The following is a 24,141-nucleotide window of genomic DNA, read 5'->3' on the forward strand; positions in this document are numbered from 1 at the left end:
CTTTTGCTTTAGACCATTTTTGTTATTTTGGGGGGAGGGGTATGTTTGAATCTTTTTTTTGATTTAAGTAATTCTAATTTAACTTCATGTATTAAACATCAGTAAAATTTTTCTGAGCATCTGGACAGTATTAGTTTTACGTGGAAATGTGGAGTAATGCTTTTACATTACTGCAAAACACAAAATGTATCCATTATTTAATTTACAATAAAATTGCACCTAATTTATGATATTTTGTCTACAGGTCTATTTTGGCATAATTTGTCAATAAATCATAACTGTTCATCACCGAGCTCTTAATAACAGGCAGAGAGATGAAAGGGGATGAAAGGATTCCCTTCTTCCTGTTTTACTTTAGGCTGGCAGCAGCGGAACTGTTCAGATGCTTGTTTAACATGGGCACGCACATACAATTGTGTGTGTGGGAGTTGAGGGTTGTTATGACCCTCAGCAGGAAGACACAGTGAGAATAATTGCACATAAAATGTCAGCTTGGTGTAGGGTGTTGATGAAACGGAGCAGAGCATGTACCACATGTCCCACAGTGCAACACATGGGTGTGACAAACCAGATGCTTAACAATTATTTACTTGTTTTCTTTACAATAATTGTAAGACATTTGTTTCTCTTCGTCAATCTGTGGCTTTGTTTACCATGTTTTAGTGAATGGCTGATTCACTGCATGTTGCTGTGAGACCTTCCAGACACAGAAGTGTGTATTGATTATTGGTTTACTAACAGTTTAAATTCTGTGCGTATTGAGATTTGTTGTTGAGTGACAAAAATATTTGGTGCATTTAAATGCAATTCTTTACAGAATTAGATTAATCCATACATATTCCAATACTAAGCGTGGGTAAAGAATGTTCACACTGATTTAATTAGCTTTAGAGTTCCTGTTTATTATTCAAATCGTAAATTAGCCAGTTAGCTGGTGTATGAGAAATGAATGTAGGTGTTATTGATATATTTGTTTAGGTATGTAAATTGTGGCAGCCCTGTCATATTTTTTCTACCCAAATGTAATATATATATTTTTATATACAGTGCCCTCCATAATTATTGGCACCCCTGGTTAAGATGTGTTCTTTAGCTTCTCATAAATTGAGTTTTGTTCAAAATAATATAGGACCACGATGGAAAAAATGAGTAAAATACAACCTTTAACTCAAGTGAATTTATTCAGTAGGAAAAAAATCCCACATTAAGAAATAATTATTTAACATCAAATCATGTGTGCCACAATTATAAGCACCCCTGATGTTAATACTTTGTACAACCCCCTTTTGCCAACAAAACAGCACCTAATCTTCTCCTGTAATGTTTCACAAGATGGGAGAATACAGAAAGAGGGATCTTTGACCATTCCTCTTTGCACACTCTCTAAATCATCCAACGACCTGGGTCCTCTCCTCTGCACTCTCCTCTTCAGCTCACCCCACAGGTTTTCAATGGGGTTGAGGTCTGGGGACTGAGATGGCCATGGGAGGAGCTTGATTCTGTGTGCGGTGAACCATTTCTGTGTAGATTTGGCCACATGTTTAGGGTCATTATCTTGCTGAAAGACCCAGTGACGACCCATCTTCAGCTTTCGGGCAGAAGCCACCAGATTTTGTTTTAAAATGTCCTGGTATTTTAGAGCATTCATGATGCCATGCACCCTAACAAGGTTCCCAGGGCCTTTAGAAGAGAAACAGGCCCACAGCGTCACTGATCCCCCGCCGTATTTCACAGTGGGCATGAGGTGCTTTTCTGCATACTCAGCTCTTGTGTTACGCCAGACCCACTTAGAGCATTTGTTGCCAAAAAGCTCTATCTTTGTTTCATCTGACCAAAGCACACGGTCCCAGTTGAAGTCATAGTACCGCTTAGCAAACTCCAAACGTTTGCGTTTATGATTGTGAGTGAGAAATGGTTTCTTCCGTGCATGCCTCCCAAACAGCTTGTTGGCATGTAGATAGCGCCTGATGGTTGTTTTGGAGACTTTGTGAACCCAAGAAGCTACCATTTGTTGCAATTCTGTAACAGTGAGCTTTGGAGAACTTTTTATTTCTCTTATCATCCTCCTCACTGTGCGTGGTGGCAAAATAAACTTGCGTCCTCGTCCAGGCTTGTTTACCACTGTTCCAGTTGTTTTAAACTTCTTAATAATTCCTCTGACAGTAGATATGGACAGGTGTAGGCGAGTAGCGATTTTCTTGTAGCCACTGCCTGACTTGTGAAGGTCAACACACATCTGCCTCACTTGAATGGTATGTTCCTTTGTCTTTCCCATGTTGAAGATAAATGGCCTCTGTGTCACGTCATATTTATACCCCAGGGAAACAGGAAGTTGTGAATTACTAATTAAATGTTCCTACATACTCTGATCAACTTCGTAAACTACTGTAGAAGTGACAGAAATACTTTTATTACATTTATTTCCTAAGAATTGTTAGGGGTGCCAATAATTGTGGAACAGGTGATTTTATGAAGAATAATTATTTCTTAGTCAGGGATTTTATTTCCCCCTTAAAATTTACTTGAGTTAAAGGTTGGACTTTACTTTTTTTTCCCCATCGTGGTCCTATATTATTTTGAACAAAACTCAATTTATGAGAAGCTAAAGAACACATCTTAACCAGGGGTGCCAATAATTATGGAAGGCACTGTATATATATATATTTTTTCCTTGACTACATCTGTGTTTCCTAAGAATTGTTTAGATATTTTAGGGTTTTATCTCTGCTGAGGGTGCTCGCAAAACCAGTTGTAATATGTTGATTTACAGATTGCCGTTCTGCTGTAGTGATCTTAGTCTAGTGATTTACCTGGACTGGCTGTAAGTGGGTTGTTTGTGAGTTATATGTTTGCGCGTGTCATACATATAAAGTATACATAAATCATATGCAGGGGCATAGCAGGGATGAAGTAGAGCATGATCAGTGGGGTGTGTTTGTGTGAAGCAGAGAGAAAGAGTACTGTTGCTTACTATAGCTGTGAATATATGACACTCTGTATCTCTGCTAGTCACCTGACTTAACCCACCCCCATTCTGAAACAGCCACCTTTCATTTGTTTTTCAAAAAGCATTTAATAGTATTCAGCACCAAACAATTTGGAGCTTAGCTCTCAGTTCAGTTCTCCAACTTTCTGTACATTGGAGATTAAATTATTTATTCACTGTAAGCTGGGAACGGGTCAACATTGTGCTCTTAGCATTAGAGGAGGGGAAATGAACATTGTCGATAGTAATCTTTAAAGCTTTTCAGTCACAGCATCTCAGCCAGATTCACGTCAGGCCATTCAGAGGTGAATTATCTTGTGTCCTTTGAATCATTGTCCTGCTGCATAGCCCAACTGCACTTTCAAGATTCAAGATTTAAGATTTTTATTGTCACGTCACAGAGTACAGGTGTACATGTAAGTGAAAAACTTGGGTGCAGATTCCCACCAATGTGCAGAGCACAGTATTTACAAGCTGTTTTTCAGCTAGTGCTGGAAGGTTAAGTAAATCAATTTGATATGCAAATTGTACATATAGAACCTTAGGGTAGATAAGCTTGTACTTCTGTCAAGAAACCTCTAAAAAACTTTTGTATGTGATTCTGATATTTATTTAGCACTAAACTGAAATATAAGGAGGTTATGTTTGCAGCTCGTTCAATATAAAAACTGCTTGTAAGGTTCAAGGATGTTGCTTCCTGTTATATAAAAATAGCTAAATTAAACTTTATTTTTTATATTGGTTTATTTTTTATTTTTATGGTTGATGCATTTATTATGTATGTAGCTGCATCTGCATCCACTATTGGTCAACCTGCTTTTTATGATAACCTATTGACCACAGACTATCTAAATTGCCTAAACTTGATTGTAAATCTGTTCTTATTTTGTTTTTGTATATATTTTTTTTAATTGACATTAGAACAGTGTTAAAGGTACTCCATTTAAACTTAACCACATGTAACTACGACAGACACCTGTGTGTTCCCAGTGTCCTCTTTTTTTTCCCTTTAAAAACATGGTTGCCTTAGTGTGTGTGTGCGTGTGCACAGAGAATAGGCTTCTTGAATGAGCACCAATTTTCAGTGAGGTGTAATGGAGAATTGATTTGCTACAATAGAATTACTCAGTGGATAAATAGGGTATTCTAGTAGAACTGAAGTACGGCCTGCAATTGAGCAGGATATGATAAGGAAATGGCCATTAAAGGTTAAGGTAATGGACGTCATGCAACACGAGAAGTATTTCATTGTCAGACATGCATAATTTTAATTATAATAATTTAATCTCTCCATTAAATAAATAACAAAAGCATTTACAGTTCTGCTAAATAAAAATACAAAATAAAAATAGGTAGTGCCCTTTAATGTGCCCTTTAAAGATTTCAAAGCTTAAAAAAATATAAAAAAATATAAAAGAACTGAATTAAGCTAAACACAGTACATTTGCTGTGTTTAGTATCATGAAAGTGTTGTTGGTAGTGTTGAATTAACACTGTGAGTGTTATATGTCCCACTCTCAGTGTAACTGATCAGTAAATGTGTAAATTTAGCACTGACGCATTTACTGTGACGCTAAGGCTAAAAACAAAGCTCTGAGTGTAGGCTAACCTCTATGGGTCACAGTAGTATGGCTAATAAAAATTAATGATAAAGAACACGGATAAGCTATGAGGATAAGCCATGGTTATTCTAGGACTAATGGTTAAAGGCTATGTGTAAACAAGAAACACAACAGAGACTGAGTAAGGTAAACAAAGAACTAGAAGTCTAGAGCTAAGCTAAGAGCTAAATGTAACAAAAGAGGGAAAACAGAGAGAAAATACAGGCAAGAGACAAATACTAGCAGACTATGGACTAGAAAGTGCAGTATATTTTTACTGAAAGTTTAATTGTATCTGAAAGTGCAACCTTCAGTATGATGGTTCTGCTACCTTTAGCTTAATTCAGGATTAAGAACGCCAGTAATCTGGGCTGCATAAATAGAGGCATAAGTATACAGTATAGGGATATGAGTAAAGTGATGTGCACATAAGCTTTTCAAGATATTGAAAATGATTTGATAATGCTATTATATTATAGCATTATCAAATCATTTAGCATAATTTTGGTCAGGTTAGGCTTTAAGGTGCTACTTGGAGTATTTACCAGTGTGTGTATGACAACGTAGTCAGAGTTTCTGCTGGGAAATATTGGTGCCTGTTAATGTGACAAAGTGATTCTGCTTCCTGGAAAAGTAAAATATAGGTCATATGTTGGTGTTAATGTTGTGTAAACATTAATAAATGATAGGCTAATGCAAACTGCCAGTGCTAATGACTAACTGTCACATAACAACTGATTTAATACTGGTTTGAACATGCCTCCATTTACATGTCCTTGCAGTTTTTTTTGACAAAAACTGTCACAATGGCAGTTCCATTCATTTTTTGTAAAAAATACCCTCCCACTCCTCCATGGTGGATTCCACAAGTGTTTATTTTTATAACAAAAAAAAACTGAACAGTAATAGCCAATTTAAAAGCAAATTGTAATATTCCACCATCCTTATCACTGTATAGATCTACATATATAAATTTATTGTGTACAGTTATCTACGTACAAATCAAGGTTAAGACGTCTTGGAAAAAGAGTCTTCTGAATCATTACACTTTGTTATACCAGTAATGGCAGAAAAATAAGAAATAATTGGAGACCAGGCATCTACAAAGTTCCATTAATTTTTAACATATGTGACCTTGTAGAGGTGTGCGTGGAGTGAGCATAAGTCGATTCTTGCCCAGCAGCATTTTATTTAGAACATCTTACATTTGAATCAATTAAATGTTTTGTTTAAACTTTTATTTAGGGTAGTGTTGGAAACGGAGCAGTGTAAAGAAGGCAATGTTGTAACTTCTCTACTTCCAACTGTCTGGCCAAAAAAGATGTTGCCACCTGGATTTATCTAAACAAATAGGAACGAGCCTCCTATTTTATAATTATTGTATTGGTGATTATCTTTCAGCTGGCAGCATTATTTAACCCCAACTGGTGCAATGAGTTACTTCTCATTGCTCTCATAAACAGCCATTTGGAAAGACTGTGGTCGTGGAAAAGATGTCAGTCTGTTTGTGAAGGGTCAAATTAATGGCACGCATCAACCAGAAAAAACATCTAAGAAGAGTGCAGAAACGACTTAAATCGTGTAAGGAGCTGTACAACGCAGTATTAAAAACTGGAAGAATAGTGGGGACCCATGGGGGATGTGCTGGAGAAGACTTTGTGCAGCGGTCAGTCTCTACCATCATCAATGCAAGATCTTGGTGAAAAATGAATGCGACACATGATTGAAATAAATTTTGTAACATTGCAGAAGCTTATCAAAACAATGCCACAGTGAATGTGTGCTGCAATCAAAACTAAAGGCAGTCCAATGGAATATTAGTGTGAGAACCTTTTTTTTTTTTTTTTGGTGGCATTTACTTTTTTTAGCCTGGCAGTGTAGCTGTATAGACCGCTTTTCTTTAATATTATTTAAATTCAGCCTGCAGGATCATGAAAAGCAAAAAAAAAAACAATGCTTCCCCCCTGCTCTTTGTAGATACCATATTTCTAAGCAGTTTACAGATATCAGTTACGCCATATAACGAAAAGCATCATTTCACTTTTAAGTTTGATGTTAAAAATAAAAAAATAAAAAAAACAAGTTTACTTCCAGTCTATCGGAAATGAGCTTAAAGCTTCACTTCAGAAGTTTGACAACTTGAAACTACATACTTTTTTATGCAATAGACTGCTGCTATACTGGTGGGCATGCTATTATTTTTGTTTTATTTTCCTTCATTTGAATACAGCAGCTGTCCTTTGCATTCTGTGGAAGGTTTGTGATAAAGAAACCAACAGCTGTGCTTCATTTTAAGATTTCCTTCTTCTTCTTGTCCCTATGTTACAGTCCATGCATTGCCTGATTTGAAAAGCTAAAGAGCTCATGCTATGAAGTTTTTGGACAAACAGCTCACAAATCATCTGATAGTCAATTAAAACAAATTGGTTGCTGTGTAGAAAGCTTGCCAAGTGCGTTATGCACTTAAACCTACCTGCTTTTAAGACGGCCCTTTTTAAATGTTTTGAAGAGACCTGCATGAATGAGAGTCATTTCTGTACACCGCTGTCACTTTTGTGAATTCAGCAGTCATTGAAACAGGTTTTTCACTTCAGCACACCTAAATCGTACTGAGAAATGTCTTTCAGCTGCCTTCTTTTTTTAATCATGCCATTAGTAAAAATCCAATGTCCAAACATTGCGTCTGAGATGTTGAAGGCATAATTGACTTCATTCTGAGATTTCTACCTTGACTCTCCCACTGCAAGATGTGTAGGTGTGACAGGTGTGCAAACAAATGCAGTCTGATGAGATATAGACACTCAGCCTGCATACATCACTGTGGATGGAGTTTAAGTGGTGCCTTGAATTTAATTGAATAGATTTTTTTTTATATTTGTTTGATCTCTGTCTATCTGGAAATCTGGCAAAGTAGCTATTTAGTGGTATATCTAACTGTCTGTTTGTGTGTTCTATCCATCCCTCTGCCTGTCTGACTGTTTGTCTGGCTATCTTACTTTCCTATAAATCTAACTGTTAAGGGTGTAAATATCACCCTTGAAATGATCACTCTCGAGTGGTAAAATATCAGTATTGTATTGCATTTTTTTTTACAATACTGTATTATTTAAAAAAAACACAGTATTGATTTGTAATTATTAGTTTACGTAGAAAGATTGCTGTCAGGTTCATTTAATTTTGTGTTTAAACTCAGTTTTTGTTGTACTCTGTAGATTCCACTGTTTTTATTGCATAAAACGTAAAGTTCTATTTTTCAGATTATATAAATATGATGGTGGTTTTATACTATGTACTATGAATTGCTGTATTACTCGTTAAAAGTTCAGTTAAATAGCAGACTTTTCCACTGCTGATGCATTTTGTCTGCATGTCAAAATATGATAAATACTTTATATTGTGAAAATGTCTTATTTAAGTATAATATTGTGATATGGTAAAAATATTATATCACCCGGTCCGATTAGTGTGTTATTATGTACGTCAAGGGTGGTGGCTTTTACGCTGGTTATATTCATATTAGAATTGTACAGTGTTGAAAAAAAACAAGTATATTCTGTCTCTTTGACTATCTATGTATCTGGATTTCTTATCTGGCTCTCTAGCTATTTATCTGTCTATCTAGCTACATATGTGGGTAAATAGCTATTTATATGGCTGGCTAGCTATCTATCGGTCGATCTAGTTGTGTCTGGCTTTATAGCTGGCTCTCTAGCTGTCCTTCTGACCGTCAAGCTATGTGGCTGCTAGGGGTGTTACAGTATGTGTATACTTTGCGAACTCTCACGGTACTACGGGGTCACGGTTCGGTATGCGTAAACGCACGCAGAATACACAGTACAGCCTATAGGAGAGTCTCTATCACTCTCTCCTTCTGTCTCTCTCTCTCTCTCTCTCTCTCTCTCTCTCTCTCTCAATATGCTGAAGAAAAAACTATTTGTAGTTTAAGCAGTTAAATTAATGCTGTTGTTTTTGTTCTTAATAAAGCACCACAATCAGGCTCATTGTTTGTTTGTTCCAACAAGATCTAAAAGATGGAGCCTCTCATGATGACAGTAGGAGAGAGCCCTGGTTTCAAGCGTTTAATAAAAGTGCTTGAGCCCCGTTACAACATTCCATCCCCAAAAAACAAAACATGATTATACTGAAGACCCATTGTTATTATGAAGTTAATAAAGGTGAGACTATACAGAATGCCCAGTCTCTTTATTTTTTCCACCAACCATATCGAAAACATACAGAAAATGTACCGAACCCTGGGATTTATACCAACGTGTGAACCGAACCGTGAATTTTCTGCACCGTTACACCCTTACTGGCTACCTAGCTATATCTAAATGGCTGTCTACCTTATGGTCACCCAATAATATTACTGATAAACTCATTCTTGCATTTGTCAGACCCGCACTTAGCCTAGAAAGTCACATTTTACTTACTGGTCACATGATTGACCATTATTCCTCAAATTGGCCTGGGTCAGAGAAGTGCCTGATCTTGTGTTCAAAAGGTTGAGTGCAGTGTCACAGAGAGGTTATTAGGCCACAGAGTGAGACTTTAATTTGAGAATGTTCTACTTTGTAGGAACAGTTTCTTTAGACACACATGATTAGAGGCAGATATTTGCAGTTTTCAATAGATTCTTTGTGTGTTTTTTTTTTTTTTACTCCGTTTATTTAGGCTGTTTAGGGTACATTGTGTATATCACAGCGGGCTACTGTGATACTGTGGGACAAGGTAGGATAGTACGCTCACTTAACTGTAGTAGTATAAATGTTCGCTTGTACTCATGTCAATGTTTTCTCTTTTTTTATGCAGGTTGAAGATGCTGATTTGATGATCGATGAAAAAGAGCAACATTTCAAAAAATCATGACATAAGTGAGTGTTTGCTACATACACATGAAGCTTTGATGTCAAATGCTTTGATCTAGAAAAAATGGTTAGAAGTTTGAATTTTTTAGTAGTGGTGATGGGACCCAAACAAAGTTTAATTTAAATTAGGTTAAGTAAGTTCAAATGTATGTAATGCTTCTAAAACTTCTCACACAAAAATGTAATACATGTAACAAATAAACGGCCTAATGTCTTGTGCGTTTTATGATGGTTTGATTATTTTTGGTTTGATGATTTTTTTAACATAGAAATAAATATGGTGGTGTTATAAGAAAAATAATCCTAAATGAACTCTCAGAGCCCTATCGTACACCCTACGCAAAGCACGTTGCAATGCTCTTTGCAATCTAACACCCATCAACAGTCTATTTTCATGCCTTGCACACGCTGTTGAAATAGCGTCAGAGTTTAGGAATATATTTATTGATAGGTGTGGTGGTCTGTTAGTGAGGTGTGCTAAATAAAATGTCTGACGTGTTTCTATACTGGCGTCGGAAAATGCAGGTGCGTCACTGACTTATTAAAACTATGACAACACACAGTACAGAAGTGCTGCAACCCAATACCGACTTTTACCTTAACAATAAACAGTATAAAGAATAAAATAACAATGCTGTTCCCTTGAACATGCAGGTCAGTATCCTCTGCTGAGAAGCACAAAAGCAGTGCTGTTAAGATACCAACGTGCCAAAGTTCAGAGCGCACCTGGCTCCTAAAGGGAATGACAACTGGCACACTGGTTTATTTCACATTACGCAGAAAAAACACCGCTGATTAATTAGGAGAATTAGTTAATGCCTTTTGTGTGTTTTGAGCCGCGCACAGCATGCTTTTTGTGACCTTGCGATACCAAAGACACACCGACACGCCCTAAATCAAGATGTGCAATGTGCAATTGACCAGTGCTGTATAGATCTCTAAAATAGGACCCATAGTGTCTTAAGTTTTCCAGCATTTTACCATTACCACATTACAAGTTTTGTGACTCTTGGTTTTGTTTTAGCACCAGTTTGAGGCTGTGTATTCAAGTCAAGTCAAGTTTTATTGTCAATACTGCATATGTGCAGGACATACAGAGAATTTAAATTACGTTACTCTCCTTCCCAATTTTACAGCAAGTACAGATAATAGATATAATAAAAGAGAATGGGAGACACTATGGGTACAATACAGCAGGGACAAAAATAGACGTACATGAGACAAAAACAAGGTGCAGTAGTGTGGGGGAGAAATAGATATATAAATATAAGTATAAAAAAAAAAATAAAATGGAAAAAAAAAATCACATCAAACCACTCTGAATTAACTAATGAATTGTATAGAAATATAAAAAAAGTGGAAACTAAATTGTGTGTTCTGTTTGAATCCTAGAAGGGGGATGTTGCTGACATGCGTGTCGCATGCTTACACTCTTCGAAAAGCGTTTCCAGAATGCGCCTGCTACAAGGACCCACAATCCACTTTTGACCTTTAACCTAAAGACCTCCACTGAAACCTCTTCACTCAACTCCAGAAACACACGGACACGTCCTCCCCTCTCAAAGCTGATCTTGAGGACCTTCGTCCATTGGCAAGCTTCTGATCCTCTCTTTGGGCAGGCAGCGCTGGAGGTTGGTCTGGTGTAGATCAGAATGTATGAATTGTCGTTGTTGTGGTGTGTGATGATGTTACAGCACTATAACCTATAAGTAATTTTTTTTCTTCTTTTTCTTTTGTGCAGGTTTATGTACAAATGTCTACCTCACGCCTAAAGCTCCTCTCTCTCCCACTCCAGCCCTGAACATACTACAAAATGACCTCCAGTATAGACCGGTGAGTCCTGCACCTTCACAGCACTCCACTCGAGAGTGAGAGTGGCCACATTTAAACCTTAATCTTTGCGCCTGCAATCTCAACAACTGTCCTTCCCTTTAACCTACGCCTCAACTCCTTTACCATGACAACCATTGAACCGGCTCGACACGTGCCCGTCCTGGGCGGGCTCTGCGGGACACGAACTGTCTAACTGGTCAATCCTGCTGAGTGACATTTGGACGAGCCTTTGTGTGTCTGCTGTATGGAATTTCCATGGCTAATCCCAGGATTAGCGTCTAGCACAGCAGTGCCCCACTTTGCTCAGTTTCCTTTTACTGCAGGTTTTCACTGCAGGTAAAGCTGGAGACTGCACCTTCAGGAGCAGGCTGATATTAGTAGGGTGTCATCTAGGTCTAAAGTGATGGTGCAAAGTCAATAATGCAATTATCATACAATATATGAACATTAAACTCAGTCATACCTACAGACCCCTATATCCCCTATTACTATTTTAATTTTAAATGAATAAACATGCATGTCAAAAGCAGTTTAACTTAATTTTTAGTCTACTTTTTTTTTTTTTTTTTTTTTTTTTTTTTTTTAAACGTTCACTTCACTTTTAAAGGTTGTGTGATTGCATTATTATTATTATTATTATTATTATTATTATTATTATTATGCTATCACATCTTCTATATATGTCAACATGGTCTTTTAAATAATAATTTTGTTTCTGGAACAATATAAGGTATTATTAAAACAAAGAGTTATCATCATGGGCCTCGTGTCCGCTATTAATTTGTATTAGTTTGGTTGTTCAAGTAGATAAAGTAGTAAAAAGAGACTCCGACTTGTTCTGGATTAAAAAGGGTTCTAAATAGATTTAAAATGTAAATGTAGTCCAGGACTAGGCTGAATCCTTGTTTGGGAATCTGGCCCACAGCGTTTCCCAAAATAAACCAGTCAATAAAAATCTCAACACACAGAGAATTTTTTAACTGGATTTTTTAAGTGGATTCCTGACCAGTAAGTGAAACTCTTCTGGTGCTGGGAAGGTTTAACTGGGGGTGTAGATCAAATGATTAGCCTAGAGATTTCTGTAGTTCCTGGAAATATTTTCAATAGTTCTCTGAACTCAGAGTTCCCAGTCTGGTGGTAGTCCAGTTTGAACTGGTCTTGCAGTAATGTAATAACAGAACCTGGCAAAAGAAAAGCGTACCTATTTAGAGTGTGCAGAAAACAAGGCATGAATTGCCTTTCTTAATTTTTAAAGTTCAACACAGGGCTACTGTAATCTTCAGCATACAATTTAAAAATCCAATATTAATTTAAAGTACTTTAGAGGAGACGGCATGATTTGAGTCTCTGATAGCATTTGGTAAATTAAATAAGTCTGTTGCTGTTTTTCTGGGTATTTGTTTTTTTATTTGTTTAAACCTGCTTAATTTTAGTCTTGCTTGATTAAAACTTACGAAACTTGCTTGTTTACAACAGGAGAAATATAAACCTAATCATAAAATATCAGGGTAAAAATGTTTTAAAATTGCATATGACCAGGGACATCATGTAAGGTTGGAAAAGGATATGAAACAAACTACCTACAATAACAATCCAACATTTGTTTAAGTGCAGAAAACAAAGGTTAATTTTGCTTATATTTATATTAACTTTAACCAGCGTAATTCACAAATATGCATCAATAAAAAGGGTTTTCTATTATTGTACATCATAAGTGCTAAAAAAATGTATGAATATATAAAACTGCATGTTAACACGAAAAAAAAAAATCATTAATTATCATTAATTGGGATTTCTTGTCACAATTCACTTTTGTAAATGAAGGTCATCCGTTGCCGTTACAGGGCAAAATAGAGAAGGTGAAAATTAGTTTTCTTTTGAGGCTGTGTTTCTTACTGTGCAAGAGACCTATCGGAAAACATCAAATATGCTTTATCATGCAAATTACGCACAAATTATTTCTGATTGAGTTCATTCATTTTAATCAGTTATTTGTAATCAAGTATAATTGAGCAAGTGTGACAGCCCTACATGTTAATATCATAATGGAAATTTCTGTGCCACTATTTTTCTTCTTCTATTGATTTTTTTGGTAAATTTCTGCTGTTTTTTACACTCATTATCTCATTATCTTGTCAAAAGTGTGAAGGTGAGGCACAAAAAGTGGTGTGCAAAAAATTGAACTTCTCTTTTACTGTCAGTAGTTGTTGTTTATATTTCATTGCACTTCTGTTGCGGTTCAGTTCAGGTGTAGTGTAACTTTTCTGATAGCAGCTTGGCACAAACATGCCAGAGTTACTCTTGGTGACTGTGCTTGTTTTTCTTATCAGCTGCTCTACAAATATTGAATACAGTAACATACTGCCACTACTGCCTGGTAAAACTCACAGGTGCAAAACATATTAGCGCTGTGTGTTCCATTCATAATGCTGTTCACCTATGATGCCACATAATATTTACACACCAGGGGAGGGCAGATAATAGGTTGTTTTTGATGGTGTGAGACGTGCTTTCTCTTACAATAGCTCTGTTGTGTATTGCTTTTTTTAACCCTTTGTGTGTGGGTTTATTTGCAAGACAAGATAATAGGACTGGTCAGACCTGCTGTAGTAGAAAAAGAGCAATAGAAAGAAAACACTGAAACCCATTTAACACTAATAATAGCATGCCTGATGTGGGTCTCTGTCTATATGTATGAATGTCTATTTTTATTATGTAAATAGCAGATAATAGTCTTTAATTTTTGTTTAGGAATTTTTGTCCATTCTATATATTTTTGGGTAGAGTTTAGATCAGGCCCTAAAAAAAAAATGACCCGACCCGATCCTCCCCATAAACTGGTTGTTTTTGGGCGAAATCTAAATTAAATCTGTTCAGAATGATGTTAACTAACATTGCAACACTAAAGAAGCACAGACCTGTTATTTAAGAAAAAAGTTAAGGAACAGCTACACACAGTGCTGCAAGTCAAATGTGGACTTTTTTGTTTGTATTAGTGCTTAGTTTTAGTTAGTTATTATTAATTCTAGTATTAGTTTTAGGTTTTTTTCATACTTACTTGAAAATTTTCAGTTACTGTCAAACAACCAACTGTCCACAAAAAACTGTTACAGTCCACAAGCTAGCAGCCTGTAACACTGCTGTTTAAAATAGCCAATAGAACACACATGAACATGAAACACGCATTACATCAGAGAGCTTTATTTGTAGAGATTTATCAGTTCATCCTCCCACTTGGGGTGTTCAGGGGTATGAGCTACTCACAGGTAAAGGTTCTCACAGCTGCTTTTTCAGATGGACTTATAGCTGTATGGTGTTTATTCCACATACTGTGTCTCTGTTATATCAGTTAGTTACCTTTTTTCTTTTAATTGCAGTTTCTATTAGTTTCAGTAAACGAAAATGTTTTTTCACTTTTAGTTTTCATTATTTCGTTTATTTTTGTTAACGTTAATAATCTTGGTTACTTAGCTATATTGTGATTTATCACGCCAGAGCTTTATATTAACTAAAAATAGCATTAAAAACAGATACCTACATCTTAGACTATTTTCTGGAGCTCAGTGTTTGGGTTTTCTGGAGTTTGTGTCGGGTCGGGTCTGGTTCGGGCAGATAATCTCTATTTTTGGGTGCCCAAAAACTTTTCATGGTACGTCTTTGCTTAAGAATGTTTCATCTTGAACCCTATTTCTTTTGGAAATCAATAAATCTCCTGTTCACTTAGCTATACATTTATTAGGAGTACAATTGTATATGTTTTGTGCAACTAAATTTCAGATGTTCCACACAAAACTGGTGAAAGTCTGGTGATCCAAACCACAGTGTTAACTGTAATTGTCTGTACCATTGCACCCCTATTGTGTTTAGTTAGTTGGTTAGTTGGTTAGCTAGTTGGCTAGTTGGTTGGTTGGTTGGTTAGTTGGCTAGTTGGTTGGCTAGTTGGTTGGTTGGTTGGTTGGCTTGTTGGTTGGTTGGTTGGTTGGTTGGTTGGTTAGTTAGTTAGTGATAAATATGTTTAAATATGGCCATCTCTCTATATACGCTGTGTACAGTAGACTCTTTTTTTTTTTTTTTTTTTAATTGCTCACATCAGTACTCCTGTGTGTTCTGTTAATAAATGACTTCTTATCACCACTGACCTTGGGTGTGAGAGGTGCACCCCTAGTAACTGGACAAGCCCTCTCTAGACCTCAGTGCTGTTTATAGCAGCCACAAGACATTGTCAATCACTCAAAATCCTCACTCACAAGTTCCCTTCCGAGACTGAATAGCTGTTTAAAAGGGGCGTGGCCCTTCTGCGCTTCTCCTGTTTGTCTCGATGGAAGACTGAGTGAAGGCTCACGTGAGCTGTTTATTATCGTATTATTGCTGGACTGTGATATTTTGGTGGGGCTGCAGGAAACGTGATTGAAACAAATACAGTCTTTTATTATCCTTCTGTTGTCTTTGTGTTCCTCCCTAACCCTCACAGCAGCACAAACACCATTAGGGTTAATAATTAGCCTTCCTCAGCCTTCACGTCGTGTTTTTGTTTGTGTGTGAGCGATAATGGAGGCAGCTAATGAAATTACTGTGTACGTTTACTGTTTACGGTAAGTGAGGTTATTGGAGGGCAAGACTTGGGCTTGTAGTAAAGGACAACAACTCTTTATAGTGCTGAATGTTATCAAAAGGGAACAGATCAGCACGCTACCAGTTCCTGATAAAGAGGAAGTGAATGATAATTATTTGACACAATAAGAGAAACATCATGTTGTAAATCTGGTAATAAATCCAGTGCAATATCATGTTTGTGAATGTTGTTGCCTTCTGAATGTTTAGCAGGTGGTTGGAAATTGTTCTCTGATAGATGATAGTTAATAGGAAAGTTAAATTCAAATGCATGTCTAAAATTTTTGAAATTTTGGAAGACAGTTAACCTTTTAAAAAGAAACTTAACTCAAAGATATATTGTAGAAAAAAATGATAATTTCAATTCTTAATTATTTGTATGTTGATATTGGATTAACTTAAAAAAGTGGATGTTATTATCTAATCACATTATCTCTTTTATTGTGGCCTGTGATATGGGGAAAAAAACACTACATATACATACCTGAATATATTTGAAATTTCTTTAAACAGTCACATGTGCAAACAGTTGCACTTACATCAAATACGAATCATGTGATTAAAGATTAATGTCCATAACGGGCAACCTAAGCTTTCTCACTCATTTATAAATTTGCACTGATGAAACATAATTGATTAGAATATGGTGACGGTACTTGTGTCAACATAAAAGTGTCGATTATAATGTAAGGTTACCCCTTATTATGGAAAATTAGCATTAGAATATAGTGCATACTTTGTGATTAGAGGTTTCTAAGCAATGGAAGCGTTTAAATTAAATTGAATTTGTGCTTAATCTAAAAAGAACAAATGATCCAGTCCCATTTTACTCACAGTTTCTTATTAGTTAGATTTAAGTGCATGTAGTGCATCGTGCATCTAGTTGTTAGTATTGTACTAAAAGCATGTCACCTCCAGTTACTCATCAGTGTACTTGTCACTTTTTGTTTAGAATGGTTGGGAACAAATTTTTGAAAGAAAATGTCAGCCTAGTATTTGGGATTTTGATCAGAAACACTGCAACATTACCTGCACAGCATTGGTAGCTTTGTGCTAGCAAAAATTAGCATCACTCTAGGTGCGTTCCAGTCCCTCTATTAGATCACAGTGCCTCCTATAATATGGATAACACAGGGAATTGGGATATTTTTATTTAGGATTCCAAACTATAGGTAGTAGAGGGCTTGGTGTAAAGAAAACTCAAAATTGACTTGGTAGTAGTAAGTAATGGATCACTACTACAGTGTTATTTGATAGCAAGTGTACCAATCAGGGTTAAAAACAGCTTTTAAATGATCTGAGATAATGCATCATGGACAAATCAACTCAAACCTGTTGCAAGTCAATGAAATTATGTTTGTAACTATATTACATATCTTACATTATAAGATCCTTGACTGCTGATAATTCATTTACTAGTTATGTTAAAAAAGCAGAAGAGTGGTCAAGGGTTATGTAATGATATCGCAAGTCATTCCAAATGAAGGAATTTAATAAATTGAAGCTCCATTAGCCCATATTGGGAGATATGAGTGCACAGAATTAATGAGCACTGCTTCCTGTGGAATAGACTGCACCTTGTACCTAGCATTGACTAGCATAAGACTAGCATTATAGCATTGTTAGCAACAGAACGTTTTTTTTTTTTTTTCCTTTGTTTAATTTCATAACACAGCACTAAACATCTACTTGACATCTTGCTTTGTGGCATTTACTTCATATAATGTGATTTCATATTTTTTAAAGATTAATAATAATAGTAACAATCCAGTACCTAGTACCTGCAAACAGCACACAATACAGACTATATGTTTAACTGATCCACAGGGATTTCTCCCTTTTTTTCCTCCTCTCTCTCTCATTCTCTCACACTCTCCCTATATCTGATTAATGTTTTACTATTAGAAGTGGACTGAACTGTAAAGTGGTTCATCATGTTTTGTGCCAGTAAAGCTCTTTACTGTGAAAGCATACACACACACACCTTATGCATCTAAATATGGTCATCTCATCACAGATCGTCCGTAAATACTTGGCTAATTTTAGTGCTCTCGCTTACCGTGGATTGAGCAGTCTGTTCTCAATATTTATATTGTTTGACAGATTTTAGCTTGGTTGTCTTTCCTTCTCTGTGCGTTTTAACGGAGAATGCTAATTTGCACTTACACTTTCTGAGCATCCTCTAATTATGTTGTCGTCTCTGCAACGTATCTTATTTTATAATGTCAGGGATTTATTTATTTATTTGCTGTTAATTCAGGACGTCGTCATCTTTTTAAATTGCACTCTGATAGACATGCTGCCCACTCTTACCCTTTCAACCCTCCTGACCAGACGGGTTCTGGTTTCAGACTGCAGATATAAATATCTTTTCTTGTGTACTCTCCAGGACTGTTGACGTCAGTGTGGCTGTCACTAAATTCAAACATGCTCTAATAGACATGCAAGACTGGTCACTACTGTCATTATTACTGGCTTGTAAAAAGGCTTCAATATTACAGTATTCAGTATTTCCTCATTTTAAATAAAACAGGTTCTGTGGTTTAAAATAACACATATTGTTTGACAGTTAGTTCAGTATATCTGTCAATAGGTCTTCTTCTATGGTCTCATTAGTAGTGTTCAGAGACCTGCTGCCAATTTTATGCCCACACACTCGAAAGAGAGAGAGAGAGAGATAAAAGAGAGAGAGCAAGCCCACACTTTTGCTCACTCACTCACTCGCTCTACCTCCCCAGGGCTTTGACGCAAACCCGCTTGGACAAACACTAACCGATTTCTGTAAAAGAGTTGCATGCAAACCTGAGCTCTCAGTGGCAGTATAAAATGCTTTCTCACCGGTGCGTGCTTTCACACAGTCGCGTGAGCACACACACACACGCTATGACTCACGCTTCCTTGGCTCACGGACGTGCATGCACACCGAGGCCAGTTATCTGGAAGGGCTGCGCAGTTATGGAATTCATGCTGCATTGCCCTTAAATGACCTCGAGGCGAACCGATGGCTTGTCAGACAAGCACAGGTGAAGTGAGGGCACCTTGGCACTGCACTCCTGTGCATTCCTGCTGTTGTGGTTTCTGTAGAGCTATTTGGGAACAATGCAGTAGAGGGCAAAGAATGGAGAGAATGGAGCTCGCCTTGCTGGAAGAAACTTTTGGAAGAGTCGCTGTTGTGACAGTTTGTTGATGTTGAGACACCTATTTGTAGTTGTGTACAGCTAAAATGACTAAAGAACTTACTTCAGAACTGATACGTTTTAAGTATTTTATCCCTCAATTTTACAATGCAAGAAGATCACAGCATAAAAATACATTAGGTGCTGCCTTGATACTGGCTTAAATACATCATGCATTCATCGTGTACACTTCCTCCTGGTTAGCTACACGTTAGTACTGAAGACTGTTATTAAAAAACAATGCAGCTTGCCTTCAGCTACCGGAGCCCTGAGAGAGCACAATTGGCCTTGCTCTCTCTGGGTGGGTAGATGGTGCTCTCTCTCCCAACATCACTCCAAAGGGTGATGTCGATCAGCACAAGGTGTCTGTGAGCTGATGCGTCGGAACCGAGTTGCTTTCCTCTGGGTGCGCTGTGATGCTACTCGGTAATGCTGCATAAGAAAAGAGTATTCACCCTCCTGGTGTGTTGGGGCATCACTAGTGATAAGGGGGAGTCCTAATGAGTGGGTTGGGTAATTGAGGGGAAAATTGGGGAGAAATACCCCCAGAAATACTATTTATATTATAGTATTCTATTATTGTAATATTGTTATTATAAGATTATTTTCTTCTCCAGTAAATAAGAAGCTAATTATTGTTATTCTCATGCTGGAATTGTTGATGTTTACAATTAGTATTTTAGCCTTGCGTATGCACATATACCCACATGTATTTTAAGAATGATTTGATTTTCATCACGATAAGGTGATTTAATTTCATGAACAGATTTAATAAATTTCCTCATAATTGATTTAGAAATCCTATGCTGTTCCATCCCTTAACAAGCCATTGTACAGATGCATCCATTATATGCTATTATATTATATTTGTGTGCCTAAAAAAATAGATATTTTAGGTGCAATAACATTTGATTGATTGTTATTGGCTAATGTGGCTGAGCCATTTGGGCAGTGATTTATTTGTTTTTATCCATGTATATTTTTTGGTAATATATTTTTCTGTTGCTGTGTATATCTAATAGTAATTGGCCCTTAGAAACAAATAAAGTTTAATTTAATTCTGTTCAAAAACAAAAAGGAATAAATCTTCAGTTAATTTGGCTGAACACATTTCTGAGTGTTAAACTATTTAGACTGATCACCAGGCTGTTCTCTGACCATCAGCTGAGACCCGGTGGCTGAACTCTTGCTCTGTTTCTTTCTGCTCTGTTACCAGCTGAGTCCGAGAACAAAAAAGCCTGCTGCTAAATATAGCCTGAAATTTAACAGCGCTCCTCTGCGGCCCAGCTGCGAAGATGCAGCCCTGCTCTTTGTTTACGCCACCCAAGTTCTAAAAGATGGTTAGACCAGCCTTACATCATCACTTCACACTTAGAATAGACTTGAGTGAAGGTCACTTCAGCTGAGTTCTCAGCAACCTTGATTTCTAAGAAGAGCTAAAGAAGGAGAGTTCATTTGGGTATTTGGATTATTTTAGAAGTTGGATTAGTAAGTAAATTACTAAATTCACCTTTTATTGATTTTTTTTTAGGGATGACAGCAGTATCTTTGATGGGTTGATGGAAGAAGATGAGAAGGACAAAGCAAAACGGTGAGAACAAGCAGAGAAACAAGTAATTTTATCATAAACATAAAAGGGCCAAATCCCTTCTGTTATATGCCTGAGTGTTGGTTTAAGGATTCACTGTCAGTGAATTTTGCAGCCATGCTGTTTTCACTTTCAGAATTACATCAGCATGGTTTTTATAACAGGAAAAGAAGGAGGCACAAAATCAGACAAGTTGGACAAGCATGGAAAGCCAACTTTCTGGCTATTTCCTGTATTCTGACAATGAGTCATTAATTGTCTTTGTATGGCAGAGTGTTATTTCATTAGTATGTGTGTGGTGCCCACTCTTGCAGAGTTTCCAGGAACAAGTCAGAGAAGAAGAGGCGAGACCAGTTCAATGTGCTCATCAAGGAACTGGGCACCATGTTGCCGGGTAATACCCGCAAGATGGACAAATCAACGATCCTGCAGAAGAGCATTGACTTCCTGCGCAAGCACAAAGGTAGCCCCAATCTCACTCTTTCTTTTCTTTTTTTTTTTTTTTAAACCTCTGTGTTTTGTTCAATTTAATTGTTTATTTTTAAGATGACATGGTCTATGATATGGTCACATGAATCTTGAAAGTAAATTAACCTTCATAACTTTATCTACAGACTGATGGTGGAGCACCTTTATTATTTAGAGCCTCCTACTTTCAGTTTAGAGCTAATACTAAAACTTTGAGACTCTCAAAGAGAAACTAAAGAGTTTGCGTCATGGTTCAATATTGCGTTCAATATGTTATTAAATAAATATTAAGAATGCAAAGGAGAAAAACAGAAACAGGGTTGTGACATTAAAATCAAAGGTGAATTGAATCAAACGTTTCATTGACTTATTTTTCCTCTGAAGTAACTGACTGATATTTATACTACACTACATTTTACTGTATGAAAGAATACTCTATATGTATTTATGTATATATTTATTTATTTTTTTTACCCTGCTCTTATTCTCACCCACTTTTTCCCCTTTCAGAAATTGCTGCGCAGTCAGAGTCCAGTGAAATCCGTCAGGACTGGAAGCCTCCTTTCCTCAGTAATGAGGAGTTTACACAGCTGATGCTGGAGGTAAGAGAACAAATACTCACACTGGCAGCCCCCCCCCCCTTTTTTTAAATTGTTCCTTAGACAGTTGCTTGCCTTATTTTTATCTTGTTGTATCTTATTTTAATTCCACTTAATGTGTTGTACTGTTTGGCCTCAGGCACTAGATGGATTCTTTTTAGCCATCATGACTGACGGCAACATAATCTACGTCTCGGAGAGTGTGACCTCCTTATTAGAGCATTTACCGGTAGGTATTGTGTGTTTCTGTCTGCATGTGAAAAAGAGGGAGAGAATTTAATGATACTAAAAGCCTGTGTGTGTTTGCTCTTTAGTCTGATTTGGTGGACCAGAACCTGTTGAATTTCCTTCCGCTGGGTGAGCACTCTGAAGTGTACAAAGCCCTCTCAACACACATACTGGAGGGAGAGAGTCACACACCAGACTACCTAAAAAGTAAGGCACACACATACATCTTTAAGAATCAGCTTGTATTTATCCTGTCCTTTAGCACTCAATTTTTTCCTGATTCTTTCCTCCATTCTCTTACTCTCCCTCTGAGACACTTTGTACCTGACTTGAACCTGAAAAGGCCGCAACTGAGTATTATATTCAGCTTTTTAGAGAAAAGAAAATCAAAAGCATTGTTAATTTTTTTGTCTATAATGGAGAAAATAGCATCTCTATCAATGCCACTCTAGACTTGGCACACAGGACAACACTTGTGACACCTGTGTAATACTGCATAAACAGAGTTATATTTGTGTAAAATCCTTTAAACATTACATTACCCTGCTTACCTCAGTCCACATGCTTTTTTTCACTTTCAGTGATTATGGATATCTCATCTTTGTAATTGCAAATGTAAAAATAAATATTTGCAATTGCTGAGATTAATAGCTTCTATCATTTTAGACAATTCTGTTGCTTATTGCCTCATATTAGCTTTGTATAATACATTTCTTTTATATAATCCTAACCTCCATGATGATAGTGATGATGCACATTTAAATGAAGGAAAGATCATGCATAAACCATACAAAAGGCCTAGATGGAAATTGTGCTCACATTATCATATTTTTACAGTTTTTACATTATCATATTATTAATGTGTAATTATATCAACATGACTGCTGTGACAGACAACACTAAATTGTCTCATTTAAAATCATATTAATTACCTTTGTCAGTTTGACTTAATCATTATGCTAACTATAAGAAGCTACAACAAATCACATTTAAATAGAGTTTTAAAATGAAAAGAAATGCAGTTGCCAAAAATTAATGTTTAATAATACCTCTTTAAAACCCTTTAATGACAGCTTTTGGTCTTATTCTTACAGCTTAAGAATAAGCTAAGCAATAATACAGTATATAATATTGTTCAATATAATGAGTATTAACTAAAAAGTGTTAAAGATTAGTCCAGAGAACAGAACAAATGTATGTGGCTTTAAGTCTGAATAACTGCAAAACTCCTATAGCAACAAACTGATACCAAGCTTAAAAATAAAAGAAATTCCAGCTAAAGCTGCAAGCAGTGCTAAAGACTGCTCTGTCTATAGTGAATAATCTTCTGTCTTTATAATGAAGATAGTATGATAAAAGGCAGCTCTTTCAGTTGGTATCTCACTATGGAAAACGCTCCCCATGTAATTGTCAGTCACACAGGGGATATTTCTCATAGTGAGATATGTCACTGCTGACACACAGAACCGGATTACGCAGGTGACCTTGCAGTTTTGCTACTTGCTACGGAAAGTTTTAAGCTTTGGAGCTCTAGAGGCTATTTTTACTAGAGACTGTAATTCTTCTCATAACCATATTCAGCTCTGGAAAAAAATAAGAGAACACTTCAGTTTCTGGATCGGTTTCTCTGATTTTGCTATTTATAGGTAAATGAACATTGTTGTTTTATTCTATAAATTACGGACAACATTTCTCCCAAATCCCAAATAAAAATATTGTCATTTAGAGCATTTATTTGCAGAAGGTGAGAAATGGCTGAAATAACCAAAAAGATGCAGAGCTTTCAGACCTCAAATAATGCAAAGAAAACAAGTTCATATTCATAAAGTTTTAAGAGTTCAGCAATCAATATTTGGTGGAATAACCCTGTTTTTTTTATTGCATCCCTGAGTTTTCATGCATCTTGGCATGTTCTCCTCCACCAGTCTTACACACTGCTTTTGGATAACTTTATGCCACTCCTGATGCAAAAATTCCAGAGGTTTTCAATTTGGTAAAGTGGTCTCTTATTTTTTTCAGAGCTGTATATTTTATTTTCTCCATAACCCCTAATCTTTATATGTTTCCATATATTTTTCCTTTCTGTCATGTGTTTTATTGATGGTCAGAGATACTGGCCTTCCAGGCTAAGGGGGGGGGGGTTCAGGTAGCAGTGGAACGTATTCATTATTCAGTCTTGTTTA

General features: G+C 36.5%; 1 protein-coding gene across 2 annotated transcripts in view; it reads left to right on the plus strand.

Annotated features, from left to right (window-relative positions):
- The window catches only part of clocka (clock circadian regulator a), a 74,776-nt gene that overhangs the window by 34,372 nt on the left and 16,263 nt on the right, over window positions 1-24,141 (plus strand). For both annotated transcript variants that reach the window (XM_049481829.1, XM_007259522.4), the window contains 8 exons: window positions 9,400-9,461; window positions 10,848-11,086; window positions 11,197-11,288; window positions 20,607-20,666; window positions 20,978-21,126; window positions 21,642-21,733; window positions 21,870-21,959; window positions 22,045-22,165. In XM_049481829.1, coding sequence (XP_049337786.1) covers window positions 11,269-11,288; window positions 20,607-20,666; window positions 20,978-21,126; window positions 21,642-21,733; window positions 21,870-21,959; window positions 22,045-22,165 — 532 coding nt within the window. In that variant the 5' untranslated portion in view covers window positions 9,400-9,461; window positions 10,848-11,086; window positions 11,197-11,268. The remainder of the gene's footprint in view (window positions 1-9,399; window positions 9,462-10,847; window positions 11,087-11,196; window positions 11,289-20,606; window positions 20,667-20,977; window positions 21,127-21,641; window positions 21,734-21,869; window positions 21,960-22,044; window positions 22,166-24,141) is intronic.

This window comes from Astyanax mexicanus, chromosome 1 (assembly GCF_023375975.1).
Source record: "Astyanax mexicanus isolate ESR-SI-001 chromosome 1, AstMex3_surface, whole genome shotgun sequence".
Taxonomy (NCBI): domain Eukaryota; kingdom Metazoa; phylum Chordata; class Actinopteri; order Characiformes; family Acestrorhamphidae; genus Astyanax; species Astyanax mexicanus.